The sequence below is a fragment of the Microcaecilia unicolor genome, chromosome 4 (genome assembly GCF_901765095.1).
Source record: "Microcaecilia unicolor chromosome 4, aMicUni1.1, whole genome shotgun sequence".
In the NCBI taxonomy this organism is placed as follows: domain Eukaryota; kingdom Metazoa; phylum Chordata; class Amphibia; order Gymnophiona; family Siphonopidae; genus Microcaecilia; species Microcaecilia unicolor.
This window is the reverse complement of record NC_044034.1, coordinates 8,013,966-8,040,827: the sequence shown is the minus strand read 5'-3', so window position 1 is coordinate 8,040,827 and position 26,862 is coordinate 8,013,966. Positions and strand designations below refer to the sequence as shown.

Sequence of the window (26,862 nt, the reverse complement as noted above, 5' to 3'; positions counted from 1 at the left end):
GTACCAAAAAGCCTGCTCGAGCCTCTTTGCATGACTCTATCCAAGAGCTTATTTCTGCTCAGTGGGCTGACCCCGAGGAACCTTTGAAAGTTTCCAGGGCTATGGGGCAGTTATACCCTCTGCGTGAGGAGCATTTGGCTCGCTTTGCAATGCCTAAAGTAGATGCCGTAGTCACTGCGGTGACAAAGAGAACTACCCTTCCTGTGGAAGGAGGAGTTGCCCTGAAGAATATACAAACTGTAGGCTGGAAGCAGCACTTAAAACGGTCCTTTGAAATTGCAGGTCTTACTGTTCGGGCGTCTGCAAGCAGTTGTTATGCTGCTAGAGCCTGCGTGGCGTGGTTGCAACAGGCAGTGGAACAGCCCGGAGATGGAGCGGAGCCCTTCTCGGATGTGGCTCCGCGGCTGGAGTCGGCCTTGTCCTTTTTGGCTGATGCCCTTTATGATATTGTCAGAGCTTCGGCTAAACAAATGGCAGTAGCAGTGGCGGCTCGCCATCTTATTTGGCTACGACATTGGGCAGCGGACATGGCCTCTAAGCGAAGGTTGGTGAAGTTGCGCTTTCAAGGCCTTCTATTTGGTGAGGAGTTGGAAAAAAAATTGTTAAAGGCCTGGGAGATCCTAAACCCCAGCGCTTGCCCGAAGATAGGCCGAGGCCTTCCTCCAAGGGCCAGGCGGTCCACTCCTCTTATAGACCTCGCTTCCGTGAAGCTAGAAGGTACCGCCCGGGGCGTTCTGCTGGGTTCACTTCTCGTGCCCGTTTTTCAGCAGAGGAACTCCTTTCGCTCGGACAAGCGTTCCGCAGCCACCGGCTCTAGGCCTGGAGTTCAGGGGCGACCCTCTCAATGATGGTGCGCCGGCCCCCTCCTCGCTTCCTGTCATTGGAGGACGTCTTTCCCTCTTTGCCGAGGAGTGGGCCAATATTTCCTCAGATCAGTGAGTTCTGGACCTGATCAGAGATGGCTACAGAATAGAATTCAACGCCCCAGTAAGAGACGTGTTTGTGGAGTCCCGATGCGGTTCTGCCGCCAAACGGGCAGCGGTAGAGGAGACTTTGCAAGGTCTGATTCAGTTAGGGGCCGTGTCCCCGGTACCTCCCGCCGAACACGGCTACGGCCGATACTCCATCTACTTTGTGGTGCCGCGAAAAGGTGGGTCTTTTCGCCCTATTCTGGACTTAAAAGAATTAAACAAGTCCCTGAGAGTGCGGCATTTCCACATGGAAACCCTGCGCTCCGTCATTGCTGCGGTACAGCCAGGAGAGTTTCTCACATCTCTAGACCTAAATAAGTAAATAAGTAATGCCACACTGGGAAAAGACCAAAGGTCCATCGAGCCCAGCATCCTGTCCACGACAGCGGCCAATCCAGGCCAAGGGCACCTGGCAAGCTTCTCAAATGTACAAACATTCTATATATGTTATTCTATTTTCCCTGAAAGAAGCTTACTTGCACATACCAATTTGGCCCCCGCACCAGAAGTTTCTGAGGTTTGCGGTGTTGGGAAAACATTTCCAGTTCCAGGCCTTGCCTTTTGGCCTCGCCACAGCTCCCAAACCTTTTCGAAGGTAATGGTGGTAGTAGCTGCTTTGCTCAGGCGAGAAGGTATCAGGGTTCACCCGTACCTAGACGACTGGCTCATCAGAGCAGACTCTGTAACAGAGAGCTATCAAGCTACAGCCAGAGTGGTCTCAGTACTTCAATCTCTAGGCTGGGTCGTCAATATGGCCAAAAGTCACCTGACCCCCTCGCAATCTCTAGAATATTTGGGGGCCAAGTTCGACACAGACTCGGGCTATGTATACCTACCCGAGCTAAAGCAGTGCAAGCTTCAGAATCAAGTCCGTCTGCTCCTGAGGATGCCCCACCCGTGAGCTTGGGACATTGTCCAGCTGCTGGGATCGAGGACAGCCACATTGGAAGTGGTGCCCTGGGCGAGAGCGCACCCGAGACCTCTACAGTATTCCCTACTTCAAAGATGGTCTCCAGTTTCTCAGGATTATCAATGCAGACTTTCTTGGCTCCCTGCGGCCCGACTCAGCATGGAGTGGTGGCTCTCAGACAGTATGCTGCGGCGAGGAATGCCGCTGGCACTCCCTGATCGGTGCCTGGTGGTGACAGATGCCAGCCTGAAGGGCTGGGGGCACATTGCAAGGGGAAGCATGCCCAGGGTCTATGGACACCCGAGGAGTCGGAGTGGTCCATCAACCGCCTGGAGTTGAAAGCGGTGTTTCAGGCGCTTCTGGCCTTTCAAGTGACCCTGGAAGGATTGGCTGTCAGAGTGATGTCGGACAACACGACAGCAGTGGCCTACATAAATCGACAAGGCGGCACTCAGTTCAGAGCACTGGCCACGCAGGCCAAACAGATTTGCCACTGGGCCGAGCTGCATCTTCAGTTTCTGTCGGCAGCTCACATTGCAGGTCAGAGCAACGTGCAAGCCGATTATCTAAGCAGGCATCAGATCGATCCAGCAGAATGGGAACTAGGAGACGAAGTATTCCTGCAGATATGTGCCAAATGGGGCAAGCCCGTGATGGATCTTATGGCGACAAGTTCAAATGCCAAAGTCCCGTGCTTCTTCAGCAGACGGAGAGATCCTCGCTCGGCAGGGTTGGATGCCTTGACTCAGCCCTGGCCTCCGGGCCTACTATATGTGTTCCCTCCATGGCCCTTGTTAGGGCGCATGCTCCTGCGGATTTGGCTGCACCCAGGAGAAGTGGTCCTCAACGCCCCGGATTGGCCCAGGAGGCCTTGGTATGCGGACCTCCGACAGATGCTAGTGGAGGCTCCCCTTCCTTTACCTCTGATACCAAACCTGTTGTCACAGGGCCCGGTAGCCATGGAGGACGCCTGCCGCTTTGGTCTTATGGCATGGCGATTGAGAGGGCGCAATTGAGGGACAAAGGCTATTCAAACACAGTCATTTCCACTCTCCTGCAGGCCGTCAAGCGTTCCACTTCCGTGGCTTATGCCAGGATTTGGCGCCAGTTTGAGTCTTGGTGTGCTTTAAAAGCGATCACACCCATGCGGGCTCCTGTCTCGCCAATTCTGGACTTTTTGCAGGATGGTGTACAAATAGGCTTGGCCTATAATTCCCTGTGGGTGCAAGTGGCAGCGTTGGCCTCCCTTCGTGGTAAGGTTGAAGGCGTGTCTTTAGCTGCTCATCCAGATGTGGCACGGTTTCTTAGTGGGGTGCTTCGGCTCTGGCCTTCCGTGCGAGCATCCTGTCCAGCTTGGAACCTGGGGCTAGTTTTGAAGGCCCTGCAGGCTACTCCTTTTGAGCCACTTCGGCGAGCATCGGAGAAAGATTTGACACTAAAGGCCGTTTTTCTTGTGGCCATTACTTCGGCAAGATGGGTGTCAGAGCTCCAGGCGCTGTCCTGTAGAGACCCATTTCTGCAATTCTCAGAGTCCGGGGTCACGGTTCGGACCGTGCCTTCCTTCATGCCTAAGGTGGTTTCAGCGTTTCACCTAAACCAGCCTATTTTCTTGCCCTCCTTTGATAAGGAGGAGTTTCCAGAATCTTTTGGGCAGTTTCACCTGTTGGATGTGCGCAGGACTCTGCTGCAGTATCTGCGAGTTACTATCTCTTTCAGGATCTATGATCATCTGTTTGTTTTGCTATCAGGTCCTCGCAGAGGGTCTCCAGCGTCTAAAGCCACTATTGCCCGCTTATCTGCTTGCCGGCCGGTCTCCGCCTGTAGCCTTTAAGGCGCATTCTACCAGAGCGATTTCTTCCTCTTGGGCTGAAACTGGAGCTCTTTTTCGTCAAGAGATATGCAGTGCAGTAACATGGGCTTCTAAGCTCTCTTTTGCTCGACATTACAGGCTGGATGTGGCTGCTAGGAGGGATGCGCGTTTTGGAGCACAAGTGCTAGCGCGTGGTGTGACCTGTTCCATCCTATATAGGGATTGCTTTGTTATATCCCATACGTAATGGCTTCATCTGCTTGATGACAAGGAAGGGAAAATTAGGTTCTTACCTTGGTAATTTTCTTTCCTTTAGTCATAGCAGATGAAGCCATGAGCCCTCCCTGTATGATTGTCTGTATGCTGTGAATCTGTTTGAGGTTCTGTTCTTGTTTCCTGAAGTTCCTTCCTTGGGAGAAAATTGGAAAACAGTCTTCAGGATTCATGTTCACTTATAGGAGGATGAGTCCATTCCCTCCAGTTTATGTTTTGGAGGATGAGTTTATTCCCTCCAGGAGGTTGCGTGTATCCCCTCCAGTTATACAATAAGGAGGACGAGTTTATTTCCTCCAGGAGGATGTGTTCATTCCCTCCTTTTGAGTTCATGCCCTTGTTAAGGGGCCATCGTTTGCTGTGAGGAAAGTTCATGTTATTCCCATTGCGGTTTGCCATACTGCTTTGGAAGCTTCAAATACTGAAGAGGCAGTGGAGCTGGCTGGCCATGAGGCACTGTGAAAAGTTGAGTGCTCTCTATCTCCCCCTGCTGGTTGATGGACACAACCCATATATAATGGCTTCATCTGCTATGACTAAAGGAAAGAAAATTACCAAGGTAAGAACCTAATTTTCCCATTTTATCATAGTCTCCTTTTTGAAAGTTAAATGCTAATGTATTGGATTTCTTGTGCATGCGTACTTCAGAACTTATATCAAATCTGATCATGTTATGAACACTGTTATCAAGCGGCCCCAGCACCATTACCTCCCGCACCAGATCACGCGTTCCACTAAGGACTAGGTCTAGAAATGTTCCTCCTCTTGTTGGCTCCTGAACCAGCTGCTCCATAAAGCAGTCCTTGATTTTGTCAATGAATTTTACCTCCCTAGTATGTCCTGATGTTACATTTACCCAGTCAGTATCGGGGTAATTGAAAGCACACATTATTACTTTGTTGCCCTTGTTTGTTAGCCTCCCTGTTTGTGATAACATTTCTGTATCTGTCCATCCTGGCCAGGTGGACAGTAATACACTTCTATCACTATCTTTTTTCCCCTTTACACATGGAATTTCAATCCAGAGGGATTCCAAGTTGTGTTTTTTTTTATCTTGCAGAATTTTTAGTTTATTCGATTTAAGGCCCTCCTTAACATACAGTGCTACCCCTCCACCAATTTGATCCAGCCTATCACTGCGATATAATTTGTACCCTGGTATGACAGTGTCCCTATTGGTTATTTTCCTTCCACCAGGTCTCAGAGATGCCTATATCTTTTTATTTAGTGCAATATATTCTAATTCTCCCATCTTATTTGTTAGGCTTCTGGTATTTACATATAGACATTTCACAAACTATGTTTGATCCTATTTACATCTTGCTCAGCAGTTGACAGTGTTAATTTGTATTCTTTTGTCTGCTTTTTATTTAAATACACCTGGTCTACTATGGTCTCTATTTCAACCTCGCTATCGGGATTCCCCGTCATACTCTCAGTGCTGTTAACTCATCTACTCATGACTCACCAACCTCTTCATTGATCAGTTTTCTGCAAACTTTTCAATAATTTTTCATCATTTAAAACATATTTTTAACTTTTTATAAATTTAACTGGGCTTATATTAATTTAGTAGTTCACAATCACAGTAGGACCTGTTTCACTTATTGCTGGTCTTCATAACTTTATTGTAGGGATCTTGTTAGCAGGGTGAGGTACTGTTTACCGTTAAGACCAGAAAGTTCCACTTAGGTTTCATCACTTCACCATCTGTCACAGCTTTAATGTTCATATTTTGACACTTAACAGCTGTGATAAATGGGAACAGAACTGCACACTGCAGCGTTATCCGTGACTGGAGCTTTTTTCTGCCTATGATTGAATCTGTAAAGTACAGTTGTGTACTCTAAGAAGAATTCTGAGGCTTTTTTCTCTGTCATTAGCAGACTGCTTGTTTTATGTTATTTGTGGTGTGGTTGTGTGTGATTTTTTTTTTAGCAGTTTGTCACTCATTATTTTTAATTGTGTATTTTTGAAAGTAATAACATTGTATTTTAGGCTTGTAACTTGTTGCTCCATGCAGTTTGCCCCCAGTGCTTTCATCTAACCCCAGCAGTTTAAGGGATGTAACTGCTGCTTTGTGCAGGTTATTCTCATGTGTTCTCTTAGATCCAGTAGGCTTTTAGGGTTGTCGTTGCTGCTCCTTTTAGGGTTACCTCCATTGCTTTGTCCTAGATCTGGTATTTGGTAGTTCAAAGGTGGTAACTGCTGCTCTCTATACTGTAGGTTACCCATGTTGTCCTCTAGTAGATTCAGTAGTGCTTCTAGGCATAGTGAAATGGTTGAAATAGGAGATGTAGTGTGGGTGGAGAAAGGAAATGACTCAGTACTACCAGGCCTCCAAAGATAGGTTTGTAATTATAAATGGTAGGAGCAGGGTTCTTTCAGATGTGCTCATAAAGATAGTATATATACTCCATCCATGAGGGGCTTATGCATACTGTGATTCTGGGTAGCAGGGTTAGCAATAGAAGAGCGTGGATCAGAAGAACCACAGTAAGTGTTAGTAAACAGCATCGCCTCATGCACAGAGTGCAAATAAAGCTGCAGTAAAGTTATGGCATGAGCAGATGGTGGGCCCTCCATGAATCAGCCATCAAACAGCAGAAATGCAGCTTCCTCGGGATAAAAGCTGTGCAAATTCCATTTTTAATGCATTTTGTTCTTTTGATAACGTAGCACTACTGAATGCTAAATCATAGAGCCGTTATCTTTCTCTCTTTGGTCTGTCTTCAGCTTGTTTGTTTCTTTGTTTATTTAGGGTTTAGCTCACACCTTTTTCAGTTGCATACTTTGGGTTTATCTTTATAACATTTAATAATCCTGAGGGAAAGTATTGACCTGCCTTTTCAGACATGTTTCTTTTGTACCTCACTCAGAGTACACTTTTTCTTGTGTTTGTTTCTGCGTTGTAGTACAAGAACAGGCTAATTCCCTTTGATCATTAAAAGTGAAAGAACTTCAAAGTGGTTTATGTATATATAATATATAACCTTACATATTATCTATGACTCCCTCTCCTCTGTTCATCCACCAACCACTTATATTCATACAATCATTAAAGAATTCTTGTGATAGCTTAGGAACCTCAGCTGTGCATGTTGCCAGCTCAACTTTATGGCATAAGTACATAAGTAGTGCCATACTGGGAAAGACCAAAGGTCCATCTAGCCCAGCATCCTGTCACCGACAGTGGCCAATCCAGGTCAAGGGCACCTGGCACGCTCCCCAAACGTAAAAACATTCCAGACAAGTTATACCTAAAAATGCGGAATTTTTCCAAGTCCATTTAATAGCGGTCTATGGACTTGTCCTTTAGGAATCTATCTAACCCCTTTTTAAACTCCGTCAAGCTAACCGCCCGTACCACGTTCTCCGGCAACGAATTCCAGAGTCTAATTACACGTTGGGTGAAGAAAAATTTTTTCCGATTCGTTTTAAATTTACCACACTGTAGCTTCAACTCATGCCCTCTAGTCCTAGTATTTTTGGATAGCGTGAACAGTCGCTTCACATCCACCCGATCCATTCCACTCATTATTTTATACACTTCTATCATATCTCCCCTCAGCCGTCTCTTCTCCAAGCTGAAAAGCCCTAGCCTTCTCAGCCTCTCTTCATAGGAAAGTCGTCCCATCCCCACTATCATTTTCGTCGCCCTTCGCTGTACCTTTTCCAATTCTACTATATCTTTTTTGAGATACGGAGACCAGTACTGAACACAATACTCCAGGTGCGGTCGCACCATGGAGCGATACAACGGCATTATAACATCCGGACACCTGGACTCCATACCCTTCCTAATAACACCCAACATTCTATTTGCTTTCCTAGCCGCAGCAGCACACTGAGCAGAAGGTTTCAGCGTATCATCGACGACGACACCCAGATCCCTTTCTTGATCCGTAACTCCTAACGCGGAACCTTGCAAGACGTAGCTATAATTCGGGTTCCTCTTACCCACATGCATCACTTTGCACTTGTCAACATTGAACTTCATCTGCCACTTGCACGCCCATTCTCCCAGTCTCGCAAGGTCCTCCTGTAATCGTTCACATTCCTCCTGCGACTTGACGACCCTGAATAATTTTGTGTCATCGGCGAATTTAATTACCTCACTAGTTATTCCCATCTCTAGGTCATTTATAAATACATTAAAAAGCAACGGACCCAGCACAAATAGGTGGGAAATAGGTGGGAAAAGGTGGGATACAAATGCAATAAATAAATAAATAAATAAAATAAAACTTGCACACAACTCTTCATCGGCTCACCATAATGCCACATTTTTATATATACTTTTCTTCTTAACAACAACCACTGGTCCGATTTTCTGAAATAAGATGAGTATTCAAGCATAGAGTTAAAAGAATTTATATAAATGAAGAAAAGTATATGTAAAAATGTGGCATCATGGTGAGCCGATGAAGAGTTGTGTGCAAGGTTTATTTTATTTATTTATTGCATTTGTATCCCACCTTTTCCCACCTATTTGCAGGCTCAAAGTGGCTTGGTGTCAGGTACAATTATTGTAGTACAGAGGTTAGTTAAGGGAGAAGTAGAGAGTAGAAGGGAGGCGTTTATTAGGTATAGTGAACAGTAGGTTTTCAGCAGTGGATTATTTATTTATTGCCATAAAGTTGAGTTGGCAACATGCACAGCTGAGGTTCCTAAGCTATCACAAGAATTCTTTAATGATTGTATGAATATAAGTGGTTGGTGGATGAACAGAGGAGAGGGAGTCATTGATAATATGTAAGGATATAATTTTTGGACTCCCAATAGTGGTTAAAGTAATAAGTAGCCGAAGAGACTTGTATATATAATATAAAAAGCATTTTGATTGTGACAACAGACAGGCAGTATATCAGATCTCCTTCCCCTTCCCTTACTGAAAACTCCAACAGGAGGTAGGTTATTGGGACAGGTTTGGCAAACTGCCCCAGATATCATTAGGTGAGTTCTGTAATGCATTTTGATAGCCAGTATTGGATGCCGACCACATTACATGGATTTAATCTCCTACTTTTTTGGTTGCTCAGTAAAGGCTACTGCAGCTTTAAGACTCTTCCATCTAACTTAAGAATCCCTTTTTGCTTTCTATTAAAAATGTCTACTTAACTAGAAAACAGGTTCTGGTAACTTGGAAAAAGGCCATTATTCATCCTGTCTTCAAGAGATGTCACCTTGCTGCAATGCTACCCTGCAGTTATTGCCTGGTATTAAATCTACCATTTATATCTAAGGTACTGAAGAAGGTGGTTCTCCAGCAGTTATCAACTTTCTATGGACAAGGTTAATGTTTTGCACCTCGGTCAGTCTGCGTTTCAACTGGGCTTTAGTACCAAGTGTGTTTTAAAGAATTAGCTAGTGTAATTCATAGTTGCTTTGATGGTGGGAGGTTTGCCATTGTGGTGTGTCTGGATGTATCATCAGCATTTGATTTCATAGACCGTAGTCTTCTGATAAGATGGTTTGCATTGGTATTGCAGGTGGAGTGTTTGGAGTTGTCTTCAGTACTTTTCTTTAAGGTCTTGCTGTTCTCTGCCCCCTGTCATGTGGGTGCCTTGGGGCTGGGTCTTGCCCTTCACTTTCTCTTAACATCTTTCTAAATCCATAGCTGTGCTAATTCAGAGTTTGCATTTGATCTCTCACATCTTAAAAATTGCCTAGAAACAGTAGCAGACCAGTATGCTGCTAATAGTCTAAACCTACCCCCCCCTCCCCCATTTGGTTTATGGGCAAATCATCTAAACCAGTCCAGTTTTTAGGTGTTCCAGTTTCTTTGATGGATTCAGTTAGAATCTTAGGTTCTGGAGTTGATTCTCGGTTCCTGTTACAGGAACAGGTATTTGCAGTTGGTAGGTGCTCTTTTCTAGCTGTGAATCAGATTTTCCCTGTCCTTACCTTGCTAGGAAGGCATTGCAGATTTTTTTATCTTTGGTTTTGAGTAGGATTGATTATTGCAATTCTGTTTACAATCCTTTAAAGTTATCTTCCATTAAGAGACTGCAAACTGTTCAAAAATTTCTGTTCAAATGCTCTGCTCAGCACACTGTGATCACATCACATCTTTTTTGAGGGAGAAACACTGTCTTTCCTTATGTTTCTGAACTAAATTCAAAATTCTTTTTTAAATTATAAGGCAGTTTTTAGCCTGGATTGTCTAGATATGCTTGTAACTTTCAGCAGTGTACAGGCTAAAAGGACATGGAAGGGAACTACAATATTTCAAAGCAAAGATAACCACACACACACACGAGAGAAAAAAGAGAAGGGAGTTACAGGAGAGTTTTGCTTATTCCACATTCAAACCTTACAATCGTGACATTTATTTATTTATTAGGATTTATTTACTGCCTTTTTGAAGGAATTCACTCAAGGCAGTGTACAGTAAGAATAGATCAAACATGAGCAATAGGCAATTACAATTGTATTCAAATAATACAAAGTATGGCATGGTATACTAACAATGTCAACACAAGATGTAATAGAACATTTTAATTGATAGTGAAGGGAAAGCAAAGATGGAGCATACAGATAGTAAGAGTAAGAGGAGTTAGAAAGTAAGGGACAAATTTAAAGAAGGTTGCACATGAGGTCAGAGAGATGGTTAAATATTATCTCAGCTTGGGTAGGAGTGGATAGACATGTCCTGCTGCAGTATCTGCAGCCCGAGTTATTCCTTGTGTATGAGTGAGACTAACAAGTTAGTTACTTCTTACGTTAAAGACCTGGTTGAACAGCCAAGCTTTCACCAGCTTCCTGAATTAGATATATGAAAACTCATTTGATAGGATTGTGTCTGTAGTGTGAAGGATGTGATTTCTGTCTCTAATTTCTCCTCCTCCTGATTTTATTGATGTACACTGTTGTGTGTTTGTGTGAAAGGTGGTTATGCAAATCCTGTAAATGACTGGTTTTTAAAAATTCCCCTGCCTCCCATGGAACCCCCATATTCTGGCTGTCCAGGTTGTTGAATGGCCAGAATCTACATTTTAAAAGGGGTGTGCTAAATAGTAGTAGTAGGGTGAGATTTGGGGTGGGCCAGAGATGAAGGGAAAAATTGTACAAAGAGCAGTGATAGTGGCCAATTAAATATTAATTTGAAGTGGAGAAGTTATACCTGTATATTCAGTGCTGCCCTTATCCATTTACTGCCACTGAATGTATCTATATCTCTAAATAACGGGTTTTCAGAATGCTCAAAGTGAATATACATGAGATAAATTTGCATGCACTGCCTCAATTATATGCAAATCTATCTCATGAATATTCATTGTGGGTCTTTTGAAAACCAGACTGGCTTGATGAGTCCCAAGGACTGGGTTGAGAATCTTCTGTAAATGACGCCTCCTCATCAAAGATGCAACAGGCAGCGCACCGCCATTTTGTGGAGTCACCCGCAGAGGAGTGAAGGAGTGCTAGTGCCTTTTTCCTCCAACTTCGATGTAGGGAACCTGTGAGGGTGAGGAGGGCTAGCGGTCCCACTGGACAACCAGGGTCTCTTCAGTGTTGGGGATGGGGGCTGGAGGTCCACCAGACCTGCACGCCTTGTGTTTGGGGAGGTGGGGGGCAGGCTTAGGTTTGACAGGTCTTGGAGAAAATCCCGGACCTGTCAAACCTTTTCTGCTGGTCTCCCCTCATTCCTCCCTTGCTCGGCAAATCCTAATGCCAGCTCTGAGCTGGTGCAGGGTTTGCAGCTGGCGCAGCGCCCTTGTTTGGTGCCCTTCCCGCTGATCAAGGGAGGAATGCGAGAGACCTTTGTTTGCATGCAGTTAGCGGTCAGAGCCGGCGAGTTTGCTTCACGCAGTCACCAGCTCTGATCCTGTGGCGCAGGCAAAACTCGGCGTTAGTCCAGTGCTAATGGCCTCTAGCTACCGTGTTTGCTTCTGATCATTTGCCCAATAGTTTGGGAAGCTCTGCTGTACCACATCCCTTGCAAGGGTGTTTCATACATTCCCCCGCCCACCTTCTCTTTGAAGGTATATTTTTTGACGTTGCATCTGAGACTTCCAAGTTGCAAGGGGTGGGCAAGTAGCAGCCCACCAGTGAATTTTATGCAGCCCGTGAGACCATGGGAAGTATACACACAAAATGTCATTAATTAGAGTTTTGTTGACTCTAAAAACTGTATTTCGCAAGTATTTTCAGAATAGTGACTTTTTAGTTAAATTTGTACGTATTTATCAGTCACAGGTGGTCTTTGGAGCTCTGTGCATTTCCAGTTCTGTAGGTATAGTACTGAAGCCTTCTGTGTGTAAAGGTTGCCTAGCCCTGGTCTAGGCCTTAAAGAACTTGCTTAGCTTTAAATGGCTTTTTGAAGACTGCAGAGGGATTGGAACCTGTACTTCCTGGCTCTTTCGCTTCCTTTACGAATGCACTGCCATCTCTTTGCTCACCAGTTGTAGAAGCTAGTGACTGGCTTTCGGTGCCTGTTTTCCTCAAAGGTTATCTAGAAAGATTTCAGCTCCTTGTACAAGCCTAGTGTTTGCTACTGCTGTTCTTTTGAAAAGTTGAGACCACTTGTTATTACGAAACGTAGAAATGAGAGAGACGAGTGGCAGAAAATGAGCCTTTGGCTCTATGGAAGCCTGTCTACTGCAGGATGTGAATGTGTGATTTTAGTTAATTTCCCAGTGTGGAAATTGCCTGCCTAGGGGCAGTTAGAGAATTCAACTGCATCCAGTCAAGGATGATGAATGTGCCCTTCTCACCCACCAAGGAGAGCAAATTAGAAACTGTGTAGTAGCTTTGTCTTCAGACTCCTCCTTGTGTTTAATAGGAACGTCAACGCTCCAGACCAGTGGAGGGAGGGCATGTTGCAGAAGTAGAAAAGAGAGCAGGGATCAGACTGCAGTCAATGTACAGAATAGAATGATGAGGCCATGGTCCAAACTCTTCTATCCTCATCCTTTTTGGCTGGCTGACTTGTCTCTTATCTGTAAACAGATCTACCTTCTCTTGCAGGTACATTGTATAAAGGGAAATTCATTAGCTTGCCTGTTCAGAGATGGTGTATATAAACAGTCTTGCTATGCTGTATGTAGGTCATTTTCTCTTTAAGTTCACATTGTGGTCATGTTGACCCTGTATGGATGAGGTGTGATTACTAGGCACTAGGTGTATTCTAGCCAATACTTCCAAATGTGGAGTTTTGCCATAGGACTAGCTGTTGCATTGAAACTGTTCTCCAAGTTTGCTGCACTGTGTTAAGTCTGCCACAGGTCTGTTGCATAGGGAGCTGCACATTACTGTGCTTTGTGTTTCTTCAGCTGCTATCCTACAATGAAAACAAGGCACTTCTAATCCATCCTCCTGCAGATCAGAGCTAAGTAGATAGTCCTTTAAAACAGGGGTTCTCAGCCCAGTCCTCGGGACATACCTAGCCAGTCAGGGTTTTAGGATACTCGCAACGAATATGCATGAAACAAGTTAGATTTGCATACAGTGGAAGTGATGCATGCAGTCTCATTCATAATCATTGTGGATATCCTGAATACCTGACTGGCTAGGTGTGTCCCAAGGACTGGGCTGAGAACCACACTTTAAAAAAATCTGCAACAGAACTCTAAGGTTACACAGAGTCACTTATCCCATGACTGAAGAAGCAGCTGAAGTCAACATGAGCTGTATGAAAGCAGGTCAGTCTCTGCACGGCTTGTACACTAGCAAAACCTGAATCTCGTCCAGCACGTGGCAAAGAAAACCTGCAATATATTGCCTGTGCTTAAAACAGAATATAGCTACCTCAGGGCTGAAAAATCTGGCTCTGTTTTCATGCCTTATTTGTGAAACAGACAAATGACAAGATGCAAGAAGTTCAAGTGCCTCTTCCTGAAATGTGACAGAATCAGTGACAGAGCCAGGACTAGATCAGTGCACAGGGAGACAAAATAAGTCATCCCAAGGTCACACAGAATTAGAACTGAGGCTAAGATCAGGTGACCCTCAGGGGGAGGAATGCTGTCTTCGGTCTAACCCCTAGTAAGCCTTTTCTTGGCTAGGAGGTACCCAGCACTCCCACTAACTGCCTTCCAGGTGCTGTGGAGGACTTGCAGCCCATCTGCATATTCTCACAGCCTTCTCCAGGGTGACTCTGGTCCACCCTGATCCTCCCAGATCCTCCCAGGGCATTCGCTCCAGGTGCCTCGTGCCATTAAGCATTTTCTCTGTACACTTTGTATTTTCTCCCAGTTACTTCTTATGGTTCCAGTACATTTTCTCTTCTTGGTACGTTCCTTCCCAGTCTCTTTCTCCATCTGAAACCACTGTATACTACAGGAACACATTGCCCACCTTCTGCTTTCATCATCTCGCCATCTCTTTTGTCGTCTCCCTTCTTTTCAGCTCTCAGCCTTCAACATTTCCTTCCTTCCATTCAACCATCTCCTTCCTTCCATTCACCATCTCCATTCTTGAGTACTTCTCACCTTCTTCGCTGTCGTCATACCTCTCATACTCTTCTCCATAAGAACATAAGAGTAGCCATACTGGGTTACACCAATGGTCCAATCTAGCACAGTATCCTCTTTTCCAAACATTGGCTAAGCCAGGTCACAAGTACCTGGCAGAAACCCAAATAAAGGCAACACTCCATACTACAAATCCCGGACAAGCAGTTGCTTCCCATGTCTGTCTCAATAGCCAGACTATGGACTTTTCCTCTAGGAATTTGTCCAAACCTTTTTTTAAACCCAGATACGCTAACCGCTGTTACCATCCTCCGACAAAGAGTTCCAGAGCTTAACTATTCGTTGAATGAAAATATATTTCCTCCTATTTGTTTTTAAAGTATTTCCATGTAACTTCCTTGAGTGTCCCCTAGTCTTTGTACTTTTGGAATGAATAAAATATCAATTTACTTCTACTCGTTCTACACCACTCAGGATTTTGTAGACCTCAATCATATTTCCCCTCATCCATCTTTTTTCAGAGCTGAAGAGCCCTAACCTCTTTAGCCTTTCCTTCTTATGAGAGGAGTTCCATCCTCTTTATCATTTTGGTTGCTCTTCTTTGAACCTTTTCTAATTCTGCTATATCTTTTTTGAGATACGACGTCTAGAACTGAACGCAATACTCTAGGTGCAGACACACCATGGAGCGATACAAAGGCATTATGGTATTTTTGTTCGTATTCATCATATCTTTCCTAATAATTCTTAGCATCCTGTTTTTTTTTTTTTGGCTGTCGTTGCACACTGAGCAAAAGATTTCAGCGTATTATCTACAAAGACACCAAGATCTTTTTGTTGAACCCTGATCCCCAAGGTGGACCCTAGCATCAGACAACTATGATTCAGATTATTTTTTCCAATGTGCATCGCCTTGCATTTGTCCACATTAAATTCCATCTGCCATTTGGATGCCCAGTCTTACAATTTCCTAAGGTCTTCCTGCAATATTTCACGGTCCGCACATGTTTTAACACCTTGAATAGTTTTGTATCATCTGCAGATTTGATCACCTCACTCATCGTTCCGATTTATATCATTTATAAATATGTTTAATAATACCGGTCCCAGTACATATCCCTGTGGCACTCCACCCTCCTCCATTGAGAGAAATGATATTTAACCCTACCCTCTATTTTCTGTCCAGTAACCAATTCCTAATCTACACCAGAACCTTGCCTCCTATCCCATGACTCTTTAATTTTCTCAGGAGTATCTCATGAGGAACTTTATCAAAGCTTTCTGAAAATCTAGATACACTACATTAATTGGTCACCTTTATCCACAAGTTTATTCACGCCTTCAAAGAAATGAAACAAATTGGTGAGGCAAGACTTCCCTTGGCTGAACCCTTGCTGACTCTGTCCCGTTAAACCATGTTTGTCTATGTGTTCTGTAATTTTATTCTTTATAATAGTTTCCACTATTTTGCCCGGCACCAACGTCAGGCTTACCGGTCTGTACTTTCCTGGATCACCCCTAGAACCCTTTTTAAAAATTGGTGTCACATTGGCCATCCTCCCTCTTCAGGTACTATGGACGATTTTAACGATAGATTACATATTACTAACAGCAGATCAGCAATTTCATGCTTGAGTTCTTTGAGTACCCTTGGATGTATGCCTTCTAGTCTAGGTGATTTACTGCTCTTTAGTTTGCCAATTTGGCTCAGTACATCTTCCAGATACACTGAGATTTCTTTCAGTTTCTCCACATCATCACTCATGAAAACCATTTCTGGTACAGGCAGATCTCTTACATCTTCTTCCGTAAAGACAGAAGCAAAGACTTCATTCAGCTTCTCCCCTTTGGCCTTTTTCTCCCTGAGTGCCCCTTTTGCTCCTTCATGATCTAAGGGTCCCACGGATTCTGTCGCAGGCTTTCGTGGGACTGTTCGATCCCTTGCTCCATCTCCTGCTCTCCGCTGGGCATATCAATCCCAATCCTGGTCCTCCACATCAACTCTCATCCTATTCGTGCAAATCACACCATGATGTCTCCAATTTAGTTTCTGTTCCTCTCCTCCCCCCTTCTTCCCTGCCTTTGTCATGTGCTCTGTGGAATGCCCACTCTGTCTGCAACAAACTTTCATACATCTACGACCTCTTTATCTTTTTTACTCTCCACCTGCTTGCCCTGACTTGACATTGCCCCGAAGACTCTGCTTTAGCTGCAGCCCTGTGTCATGGAGGTTACCTTTTCTCCGGTTGGCCACGGAGGTGGTGTTGGGCTACTACTTTCACCCTCCTGTAGATTTCAACTTCTTCCACCTCAGCCTCACTGTTTTTCTTCCTTCAAAGTCCACTCCATCCGTCTATTCACTCCTCTGCCTCTCTGAGTAACAGCTATTTATCAACCCCCTGATACATCCCTTTCTTCTTTTCGCACTGACTTTGACACTTGGCTTTCCTTCTTTCTTGAACCTTCGTCTCCTTCCCTCATTCTTGGGTATTTATCATTCATGCTAATGATCCCCCAGACTCTTATGCTTCTCAGTTTCTCGCTTTAACATCCTCTTTCTATCTTCAGCTGTGCTCCACTACCCCGTCTTAACCAGAATGACCAATGTCTTGATCATATCTTCTTCTCCAACTGCTCACTCTCCAGTTTCTGCACCTCAGCTCTTCCCTCTCTGACCATCATCTGATAACTTTCACACTTAAACACCTCCCCCCCAGTCCCGTCCTGTCTCAACCAATACATTTACGAATGTTCAGGCTTTTGACCCTTCTACTCTTCTCAACCACAGTGTTATCCAAGTCTATCAATGAGGCTCTGTCTTCGTATAATACTACTCTCCCCTCTGCTCTGGGTACTTTTGCTCCTCCCATTCCCCGTTCTGTAAGGCTTTTTTGCTCTGATAGTTTGTATCCAGCATATTCTGTTTGGTGCTACGTGATCAGTGAGTTGACAACACATATACAAGTAGGACTCTTCGTTTTGCATTCATTACTTGGTGTATTTATTGACCCCTGATGCAGACGCTTTTTAGCGTCGAAACACGGCCTGTGTCGGGTCGTTATCTCTAATATAATAAAGACTATTGGACTCACGTCTCCAGTGGTGAATCGTCTATTAGTCTCTACTTTTGCCTTCTGTGACTGTATTTCAGATTCTTGTTGATCTCCTGCCAGTCTGCTCTTTCACCTGCCAAACAGAGCTACTTGATCCAGTTGACAAATTCTCTTGGCTCAAACCCTCAATGTCTCTTTGCCATACTGAACTCTCTCCTCAAAGTGCCTTCACCTCCAACTCCCTCTTCACTTTCTCAACAGACTCTGGTTGAGTACTTTCATGATTTGGTTCACAAGATTAAACTTGAATTCTCAACCAAGTCATCTCCACCTCTCAACCCTCCTTCAACCCCTGCCTCCTTTTCTTCCTTTTTCTGAAATCACTGAAGAGAAAGCTGCACATTTTCTTTCTTCCTCGAAACTACCTGTTCCTCTGATCCTATTCCCACCCATCTACTTAGCACTATCTCTCCTACTGTCGTCCCTTTTATCTGTCATATCCTTAATCTTTCACTTTCCACTGCGACTGTTCCTGATGCCTTCCAACATGCCTTAGTCACACCACTCCTCAAAAAACCTTCATTGGACCCTACCTGCCCTTCCAACTATCACCCCATCTCCCTCCTCCCTTTCCTATCCAAGATACTTGAATGTGCTGTTCACCGTCATTGTCTTGACTTTCTTTTTTCTCAAGGTATTCTTGATCCACTTCAATCTGGCTTTCGCCCTCTTCATTCAACTGAAACAGCGCTTGCTAAAGTCTCCAGTGACCTGTTCCAGACCATATCCAAAGGTCTCTATTGTATCCTCATCCTTCTCGATTTGTGTGCTGCTTTTGACACTGTTGATCACAGCCTACTCCTTGATAAGCTGTCCTCGCTCGGATTTCAGGGCTCTGTTCTTTCCTGGTTTTCTTCATATCTCTACCATCGTACTTTTAGTGTATACTCTGGTGAATCCTCCTCCACTTCTATCCGACTATCAGTTGGTGTACCTCAGGGATCTGTTCTGGACCTCTTCTTTTCTCCATCTATACTTCCTCCCTTGGTACTCTAATCTCATCCCATGGTTTTCAGTATCACCTTTATGCTGATGACTCCCAGATCTACCTCTGTACACCAGAAATTTTAGCAGGAATCCAGGCCAAAGTATCAGCCTGCCTGTCTGACATTGCTGCCTGGACGTCTCACCGCCATCTGAAACTAAATATGACCAAGACTGAGCTTCTTATCTTTCCCCTTAAACCAACCTTTCCTCTATCTATCCCACATTCTCTATGTCTGTGGATAACAATTTCATCCTCCCTGTCTCATCAGCTCATAACCTTGGGTCATCTTTAACTCCTCTCTTTCCTTCTCTGCACATATTCAACAGACTGCTAAAACCTGTCATTTCTTTCTCTATAATATCACCAAAATTCATCCTTTCCTTTCTGAGCACACTACCAGAACCCTTCTCCACACTCTTATCACCTCTTCCTTAGACTATTGCAATTTGCTTCTCTCAGGTCTCCCACTAAGCCATCTCTCTCCCCTTCAATGTGTTCAAAATTCTGCTGCATGACTTATATTCTGCCAGTGTCACTATGCTCATATTAGCCCTCTCCTCAAGTCACTTCATTGGTTCCCTATCTGTTTCCACATACAGTTCAAATTCCTCTTATTGACTTACAAGTGCATTCACTCTGTAGCTCCTCAGTACCTCTCCACTCTTATCTCTCCCTACACTCCTCCCTGGGAACTCCATTCGCTGGGTAAATCTCTCTTATCTTCACCCTTCTCCTCCACTGCTAATTCCAAACTTCGTTCCTTTTATCTTGCTGCATCATATGCCTGGAATTGACTTCCAGAGCTGGTATGTCAAGTTCAATCTTTGACGTCTTCAAATCTAGGTTAAAAGCCCACCTTTTTGATGCTGCTTTAACTCCTAACCCTTACTCACTTGTTCAGTACCCATGTTTTATCATTCCCACCTTAGTAATTCCTGTATCCCTTATTTGTCCTGTTTGTCCTAATTAGATTGTAAGCTCTGTCGAGCAGAGACTGTCTCTTCATGTTCAAGTGTACAGCGCTGCATACGTCTAGTAACGCTGTAAAAGTGATAAGTAGTTGTAGGCATAGAAAGAGAAATCATCTTACCTCTCCAGACCATTTCTACCAGCAGGTGGGAAGACTGAGAACTACTGAGTAACATCCTTCTTCAGTTTCTTAGATATAAATGGTAGATTTAATACCAGGTGATAACTACAGGGCAGCCTTGCTTCAAGGTTACATTTCTTGAAGATATGATGGATAGTGGCTTCTTTCCAAGTTGTTCAGCCTCTACTATTGTCTGCTGTTCTTTCCAAGTTACCGGATGCTGATTTGTAGTTAAGCAAAAAGGGATTCTTAATAAAGTTAGATGGAAGAGTCTTAACGTGCAGTAGCAATCCTGAGCCAGCCAGTATTTCTGTCTGCAAGCCAATGGTAGGAGAGTGCCTACTCAGCTCTTCTCTGGTTAGGCATTGCTTAGGTGTGCTTGTTTTGGCTATCCCAAACAAAAGATGTATACAGATCAAACTTGCTCAATGCCAAGCACACAGATTTTAATCAAAGCCAATATATATGATAATAGAGGAAAAGAATCTCGGCAACCCAGCAGATTCAAGAAATGCCCTTATTCAAGACTTGCTTATGTCACCTTCCTGTATTAAAGGGTTAACTTTGAATGAAATTTTAACACTTTAAACTTCTTTTAATCATAAATAATTTTCAGTTCTCTGCTGCTAGCGCACAGTACTTTAGAAATACTCATTGACAAAGCCTGCACTTATCTTAATGTTCCCAACGGGGACCCATTTCACTGCTATACAGTGGCTTCTTCAGTGGTCACAGGTGGGCTTATCAACCATGCAAAAATGTTCATTACCTAACACCATAAATACAACATCTTATTAAACTTAATTCACTTTGATTGTACAGCTCTCGCTCCCAATAACAGGATATCTAAGCACTTTTGCAAAATGGCGCTATACTGTTCAACAAACGCCACATACGTGTTAAACTCTTTTCTCTTACTTAATGACACAGTTCAACTTAGTAGAGGCAAGTGGTACAAAAAAAATCATCATTTTTCTAACGTCCACATAATTCGGTGAAAAAGATCATAGTAACACTTACCATCTTGCTGCTTCTGCAAGTCCATTCACAATGGCACAGTCAGCTTCCCCTGACCCCACACGCGTGTCTTAAATAGACACTCCTTCTACTGTGCTGATTTTGGCCCCGTGATTTAAGGAAAAATAGAGAGAGATTTGGGGGGGGGGAGGAGAGGAAACCCAGAATGCATGTTTTAGGAGCTTGACTAGTCTTAATCACTGGGCTCGGGGGTAAACACTCTGAAGTTTTGAGTCCCTTTACCACCTACCACCCTCCGTTCAAAGTTGTACTTGTGCCTGCCCCCTCCTCCCCTCCCCCCCCCAGAGAAGAAGGAAACAAATGGCAGTCTAAACAAAAAAACAACCAGACAATGAATCTCTCCAGACAGTGTGGGCTGAGCTCTGGATCCTTCGGAAGGGCTGTGGGGAGGACTTGCTGAACATCACTAGCATCCCTGGCTAAAAAGGAGTGCTGGGGTCCTTTGCTAGAGGCCTTTCCTATATGTGTGCATAGTTGGGCCTCGCTGGCAGTAATGCAGAGGTAGGGTAGAGTTGGGGGGGGGGGGGGGCCTTCCTGATATGCAGCGGGCCTTCAGCTTACGCTCCTCTGAGGAGCTCTGGGCAGCCAGTTTTACTGGGATATTGCACCATTTTGGGCACTCTCTCCACTGCACAGAGTAAGCTGATTGTGCCTCTGGTATTATCTTTGCAGGATGCAGAACAGGGGGATCTTTCTTCTCCCCAGAGTTTATTTTGCTGCACATCAAGCCTTTGCCTCCAGTTTCTAACAAAGGCTCCTTGTCTTCAAGAGGCTGGGCATAATTTCCTGGTTCTCATGATTGCTCATTGGTTAAAGAGAACCTTTTCATTCTCTGGAGTACCCTTGGATTTACTTTCTCCAGCTGCCTCAGTTTATTCCATGGATGGCTGTTATCTTTTATAGCCGCCTTCTCTTTGCCTGGGTTGGCAGAGTTGCCTACTGCTTAGAGCCAGGGGATCCTGGTTCAACTCCTACTTCAGATTAGCAGTGAAGGAGTAGCCTAATAGTTAGTGCAGTTTTCTGAGAATCTGGGAACTGGGTTCAATTCTCACCTTGGGCAAGTCACTTAATCTTCCATTGCTCCGGATACACAACTTTGATTGTTGACCCACTATGGATAGAGAAAGTACCTGCATATTATTTATGTAAACCACCTTGGTTATACCACAGAAAGGCACTATGTCAAATCCATGACCCTTAAAAGGAAAACAAAAAAAAAGTGTTACAGGCTCTTTTATTTATTTATTTTATTTATTTATTTATTTTTGTACATTTATACCCCATGTTTTTACCACAGTTTTGCAGGCGCAAAGTGGCATACAATGCACTGATAGGCTATTGCCAAATCAGAGGTGACACAGTTACAATTAAATTAGATTTAAATAAGATAGAAGCAAAGAAACAGAGAAAATAGATAAGAAGGAAAGGCAAAAAGAGTCTAAAAAAGGCCCATAAATATGTTGGTAGGAAGGACTTCAGGTGATATGTGGAAGGCTTGTAGTAGGCTGAATCTCAGTTGGCTGCCTGCGCTAAACTCCGATGATTGAGAAGGGTTTGACTCGGTGTTATTGAATAAGGGCAACCGTCCACTCCAACCCCAAAACAGGAGTGCTGCATTCAGTCCCTTTTTTCTCAATCTTCATCAGAAACAGCTGAGAAGAAAGCGGATACCCTCGGACAAGACAGACAATGCTGGCGTCAGCCAAACGGCTGGGATCGGTGGTCGAAAAGGAAGCAAGTTCCCCACGATATGCAGCGTTGTCCAAAAAGTAGCCCCAGCATGAAGCAAGCTGCGATGCCCAACAACCGGTAATAAGCAGCGGAGGTGACAATCGCGGACTTGAGGCAAAGCCAAGTGGCAAGCGGCACTGGCAGAATACACCGAAAGAGAGCCCATAGTGTAGAAGACGCCAGCGGCCCGACGGAAAGGCTGGATGAGAGTTGGGTCAAATGGAGACCAGAGACGAGCAGAACAATCTTCAAACAAGCTCCCAGCATAGTGTTGTGCCGGTCTTCGCACTCTGGCTTCTGCAACTGTAACATCGATGTAATCGGGCTGTCAGCTGATTTACTGAGAAGCCGGCGAAGAGCAGAGACGGTTAGTTGCTCCCTGTGTTATTTCGTACCGAAACAGGTGATAAGGGGCTAAGCTGAACTCCACGGTACCTAATGAGGCCAGGACGAGCAAAAAACGGGCTAATCTACAGCCAAAAAACGCCGTAACTCCGCGATGGTACCTGGAGCTAATGGCTTTTAAGTCCGTTAATCGGCGGCCGTTTTGTTAAAAAAAACAAACAAACCCACAATTGAATTTATAATTAATTTTTATTATACAAATATAAAAGTAGATAGTTGATTAGATTCAAGTTCATTTTCTTCAGAACGGATTCAAAATAAAGGTATGATATAAAATTATTTGCTTTATTTTTATATAAATATTTTAAAAAAAACTACAAAATACAAATGAAAGTAACTTAGGTGGATACATTTCTTGGCAGACTTTTTTTCTTTTCTTTCTTAGCTTCCTTATTCAGAAGACGTGTCGAATTCATTTTTATTTTCTCTAGAGCCGCTGTTTTTGCTCGACGTGGTGGCTTGGTACTTGCCAGTGTAACAGGTTGTGTAAATTCCTGATGGTCACTTTCACTGTCAGATTCCTCTGCTTTGGAAGGTTTTTTTCTGTTTCTAAGCTTGGTGGCAGCTGGAGTTTTTATACATCCTTGCTGGGGAATGAAACACAAGGTGGTGTGAAGAAGGAATCTGCTGATGTCACCTCAGTGAAGTCTAGAAGCTTGGGAGAGATCCTCACTGCCTGTGCCATCCATGACATTGTCACGGTTTTGACACTTAACAGGGTCACATTTACAGCCCTCATTGCATCCCATCTTATGTTTCTGACAGCCACACAATTTATTTCCACAATGGCCTTTGCAGGAACACCCAATCTTCTTAGCAACTTTACTAGTTTTACTGGGAATCCGTTCTGCATCTTCCTCCTTATTCTGGAAGTCCTCTGATTCCGAGATGAGCTCCTCTAGCTTCATGCGTGGTGCCCAAACCTGGAGCCCCATAGTACGCCTGTAGTTCCTTGGCTGCGTCAATAATTCATTCTCTTGGATGAGATGCTGGTTTTCCTCACAAAGTTCTCTCATGTTCTCAAGCTCCTCATCCTGGAACTTTAAGCATTCTAGTAGTTGTTTCTCCTGTTCAGTGTGCATGTCTTTGGGGGACTGCTCTTCCATATTCACAGCTTGCTGGCTCTCATTCTAGTCCATTTCCAAATTTATTTAAGAACTTTATATCCCACCCATCAAAAGATGTTGTCTGAGTGCCGTACAACCCAATTTAGAGAGTGAAGGAAAGGAAAGGAAGCGAGAGACAGGAAAATAGATAAAGGGAAAGAGGGTGAAACTAAAATTTGGATAGGGAAGTGGGGGGGAGGAGGATACACAAGGGACAGGCTGTGTTTGTCAGACAGGCACTACAGTAGTAAACTCAATTGTAAAGGTCAGTATAAAGGAAAGTTTTCAGATCCTTGTGACCTAAGTTGTTTACTGTTGCAAACAGGATGCCGGGTGAGATGGACCATTAGTTTGACCCAGTATGGCTATTCTTATGTTCTTTCTTGAACTGAAGTAAGGATGATATGAAATGCGCTACCTCAGTCTCTCAGGTCTGCAATTCGGGACCTTAAACAGAAAAAAATTGAATTTCCTTGTCATCAGTTGCAGATGAATCCAGAGACTTGTGGGTTATGATCATCTACCAGTAGGTGGAGATAGAGTACCAAACTGAACTCTTCCACATAAGATGGTATACTCCTTGGTCGGGGACAGGATGCTGGGCTCGATGGACCTTTGGTCTTTTCCCAGTATGGCATTACTTATGTACTTATGTACTTAGCCAGTCAGTATTGTCTATCTCTAGCAGGTGGTGGACAATCTCTTACAAGCTCCTGGTTTCTCCTGCTTCTGTGGCTCCTCTTCCAGGTGCCCTTGGGGGTGTCTAGGCCAGTAGAAGTGCCTGACTTGGGGTACACCTAGAGGTGCCAGTCCCTCCTTCTCTCTCCTGCCACTTCCTTCCTCCTCCTCCTCCTCAAAGAACTTTGAAAAACATTGACGCTGGAAGACAGCAGGTTTCTGCTTATGTGACATTCTGGAGGTAAGGATGTGTGTCTGTGCTCCTTCAGCTGTCTTGATTCAGCCACCCAATCAGAGTCAGAAGGCCTGTGGGTACCGGTAAGGCCTTCAAAATTGTGAATATGAACTTTCATTCTTCCTCCTCTGTTGGGTTTGTGCTGTTTGGGTTTGTGCAGCTGTGGTGGTACACTATTTCTTTTTGAGCAGCCTGTGTGGGGGGTTGTCTTTGTTTTCAGGAAAGTACCGTTAGGCTAGTGTGGAAGGAATTTTCGTGCGCCTTTGTACAGTACCTATCTTTAGTCACGGCAGCCATTTTGGTCACAGGCTGCAATAATGGATTGCTCTTTCTTCTTTTCTGTTTTCACAGCTTTCAGGCTGTTGTGGTGCGGATGGCACCGGTTCCCTTGATTGGTGGAGGTTTTTTGTCTGCTTTTGAGGTTTCAGGTTTCGAATCTTGGCTCCTTCTTGCATGGCAAATTCCCACACAGAAGAAGTTTGATCCTTGTTGCTCCCAGGTCACTCTCGGTTTCTTGGCTGCCCTTGCAGCCTTCTTGTCAGTGGCCTTCAGGCTGCTGCTCACATCTGCATTTTCAGTCGAAGTGAGCTGCAGACTGAGGCCTGATGTGAGCTGCCCTGTCTTCCATGGGGGAGTGTATGTCCTTCTCAGTACAGCTACTTGAATATTTGAATATAAACAGCAATACAGTAGAGACCCCTGAAGAATAGAACCCTAAGAGAGAAACTACATTGGCTCCCACTAAAAGAACGAATTGCGTTCAAAGTTTGCACCCTGGTCCACAAAATCATTCACGGGGAAGCCCCGACCTATATTTCAGACCTTATAGACTTGCCTACCAGGAACGCAAAAAGATCAGCACGTACATTCCTCAATCTCCACTACCCTAACTGCAAAGGGCTAAAATATAAATCCACATATGCGACCAGTTTCTCATACATCTGCACGCAGCTATGGAATGCACTACCGAAGGCCATAAAAATAACGCAAGACCCAACTAACTTCCGATGGCTACTGAAAACAGATCTGTTCAAGAAGGCATACCACAAACATCAATCTTAAATACCAAATAATAAGACTTTACACGACCTAGACATAACTGAACTCTTACCACTTGACTGATTAACCTCTTTGCCATTAATGAATAAGCAATACCACTTCAACCTTTATGTCGAATATGATCTCTCCTTAGTCAATGACCTAAAGTATGCTACAACCCAATTCATTACTCAGGAACCTTCATGAATTACCATAATTTATTCTTCCTTACCATGTATATGCACACAAAATATATCTATACCATGATCTGTTCCACGTATGTTATGTTCCATGTATGTTACCATGTATGTATGCAACTTAACGCATTACCATTTGTAATTCTGTTACCCGGAAATGGCAACCGCCATTACGGCAAATGTAAGCCACACTGAACCTGCAAATTGGTGGGAAAATGTGGGATACAAATGCTACAAATAAATAAATACATAAATCTTTCTCAGAGATTCACGCGAGTTTCACATTGTGATATGTAAAGCATAAATGAAGCATGGACAGCTGAAAAGTTTGTCTCGGGTGAAGATTTTTTTTAAACTAGAAGTAAAATATATTAGATGAAACAAGTGCGAAGGGAGAATGAGACTTGGGAGTAAGCTGGAGAGCTAAGGAAAGACAAGTTTAAGGTTTGAACACCAGCTTTGAGAGAATAGGCAGAACATGGCATAAAAAACCAGACCTGAGGGTTGCAGGGTGGTGGCTGGTTTACTTGCAGGAATGCAATCTCATTCCTTCCTGCAGGTACCAGCATTGATGTAGTTGACACCCTTTGGCAAGCCCTGGCATGCAGCTGTTAAAAGATTTCAGTCCTCGTATCTTTAAATGAGATCTTTCTGGTTGTGGAAATTCATGTGCTGTTATATCTTTAAAATATTTTTGGGGGGACCAATAAAAGATATCACAGCACCAAAGAATCCATGAGGCCCTTGTAAACAAATTTGCAAATCAAAGCACATTGCTATTGGACTTATTCAAATGGTTGGAAAAATGAAGCGAGTAGTATTTAGTAACTCAGCCAAAGAGTATATATCAAATGGTGTTGTGTG

The 26,862-nt window shown here is 44.0% G+C and overlaps 2 protein-coding genes across 2 annotated transcripts in view; one reads left to right on the top strand and one right to left on the bottom strand.

The window, feature by feature from the left end:
* The window catches only part of CNGA4 (cyclic nucleotide gated channel subunit alpha 4), a 68,631-nt gene extending 62,432 nt beyond the window's left edge, over positions 1–6,199 (bottom strand). The window contains exon 1 of the mRNA XM_030199733.1: positions 6,121–6,199. Coding sequence (XP_030055593.1) covers positions 6,121–6,199 — 79 coding nt within the window. The remainder of the gene's footprint in view (positions 1–6,120) is intronic.
* The window catches only part of FAM160A2 (family with sequence similarity 160 member A2), a 139,562-nt gene that overhangs the window by 11,352 nt on the left and 101,348 nt on the right, over positions 1–26,862 (top strand). The gene's annotated exons all lie outside the window — the stretch shown is intronic.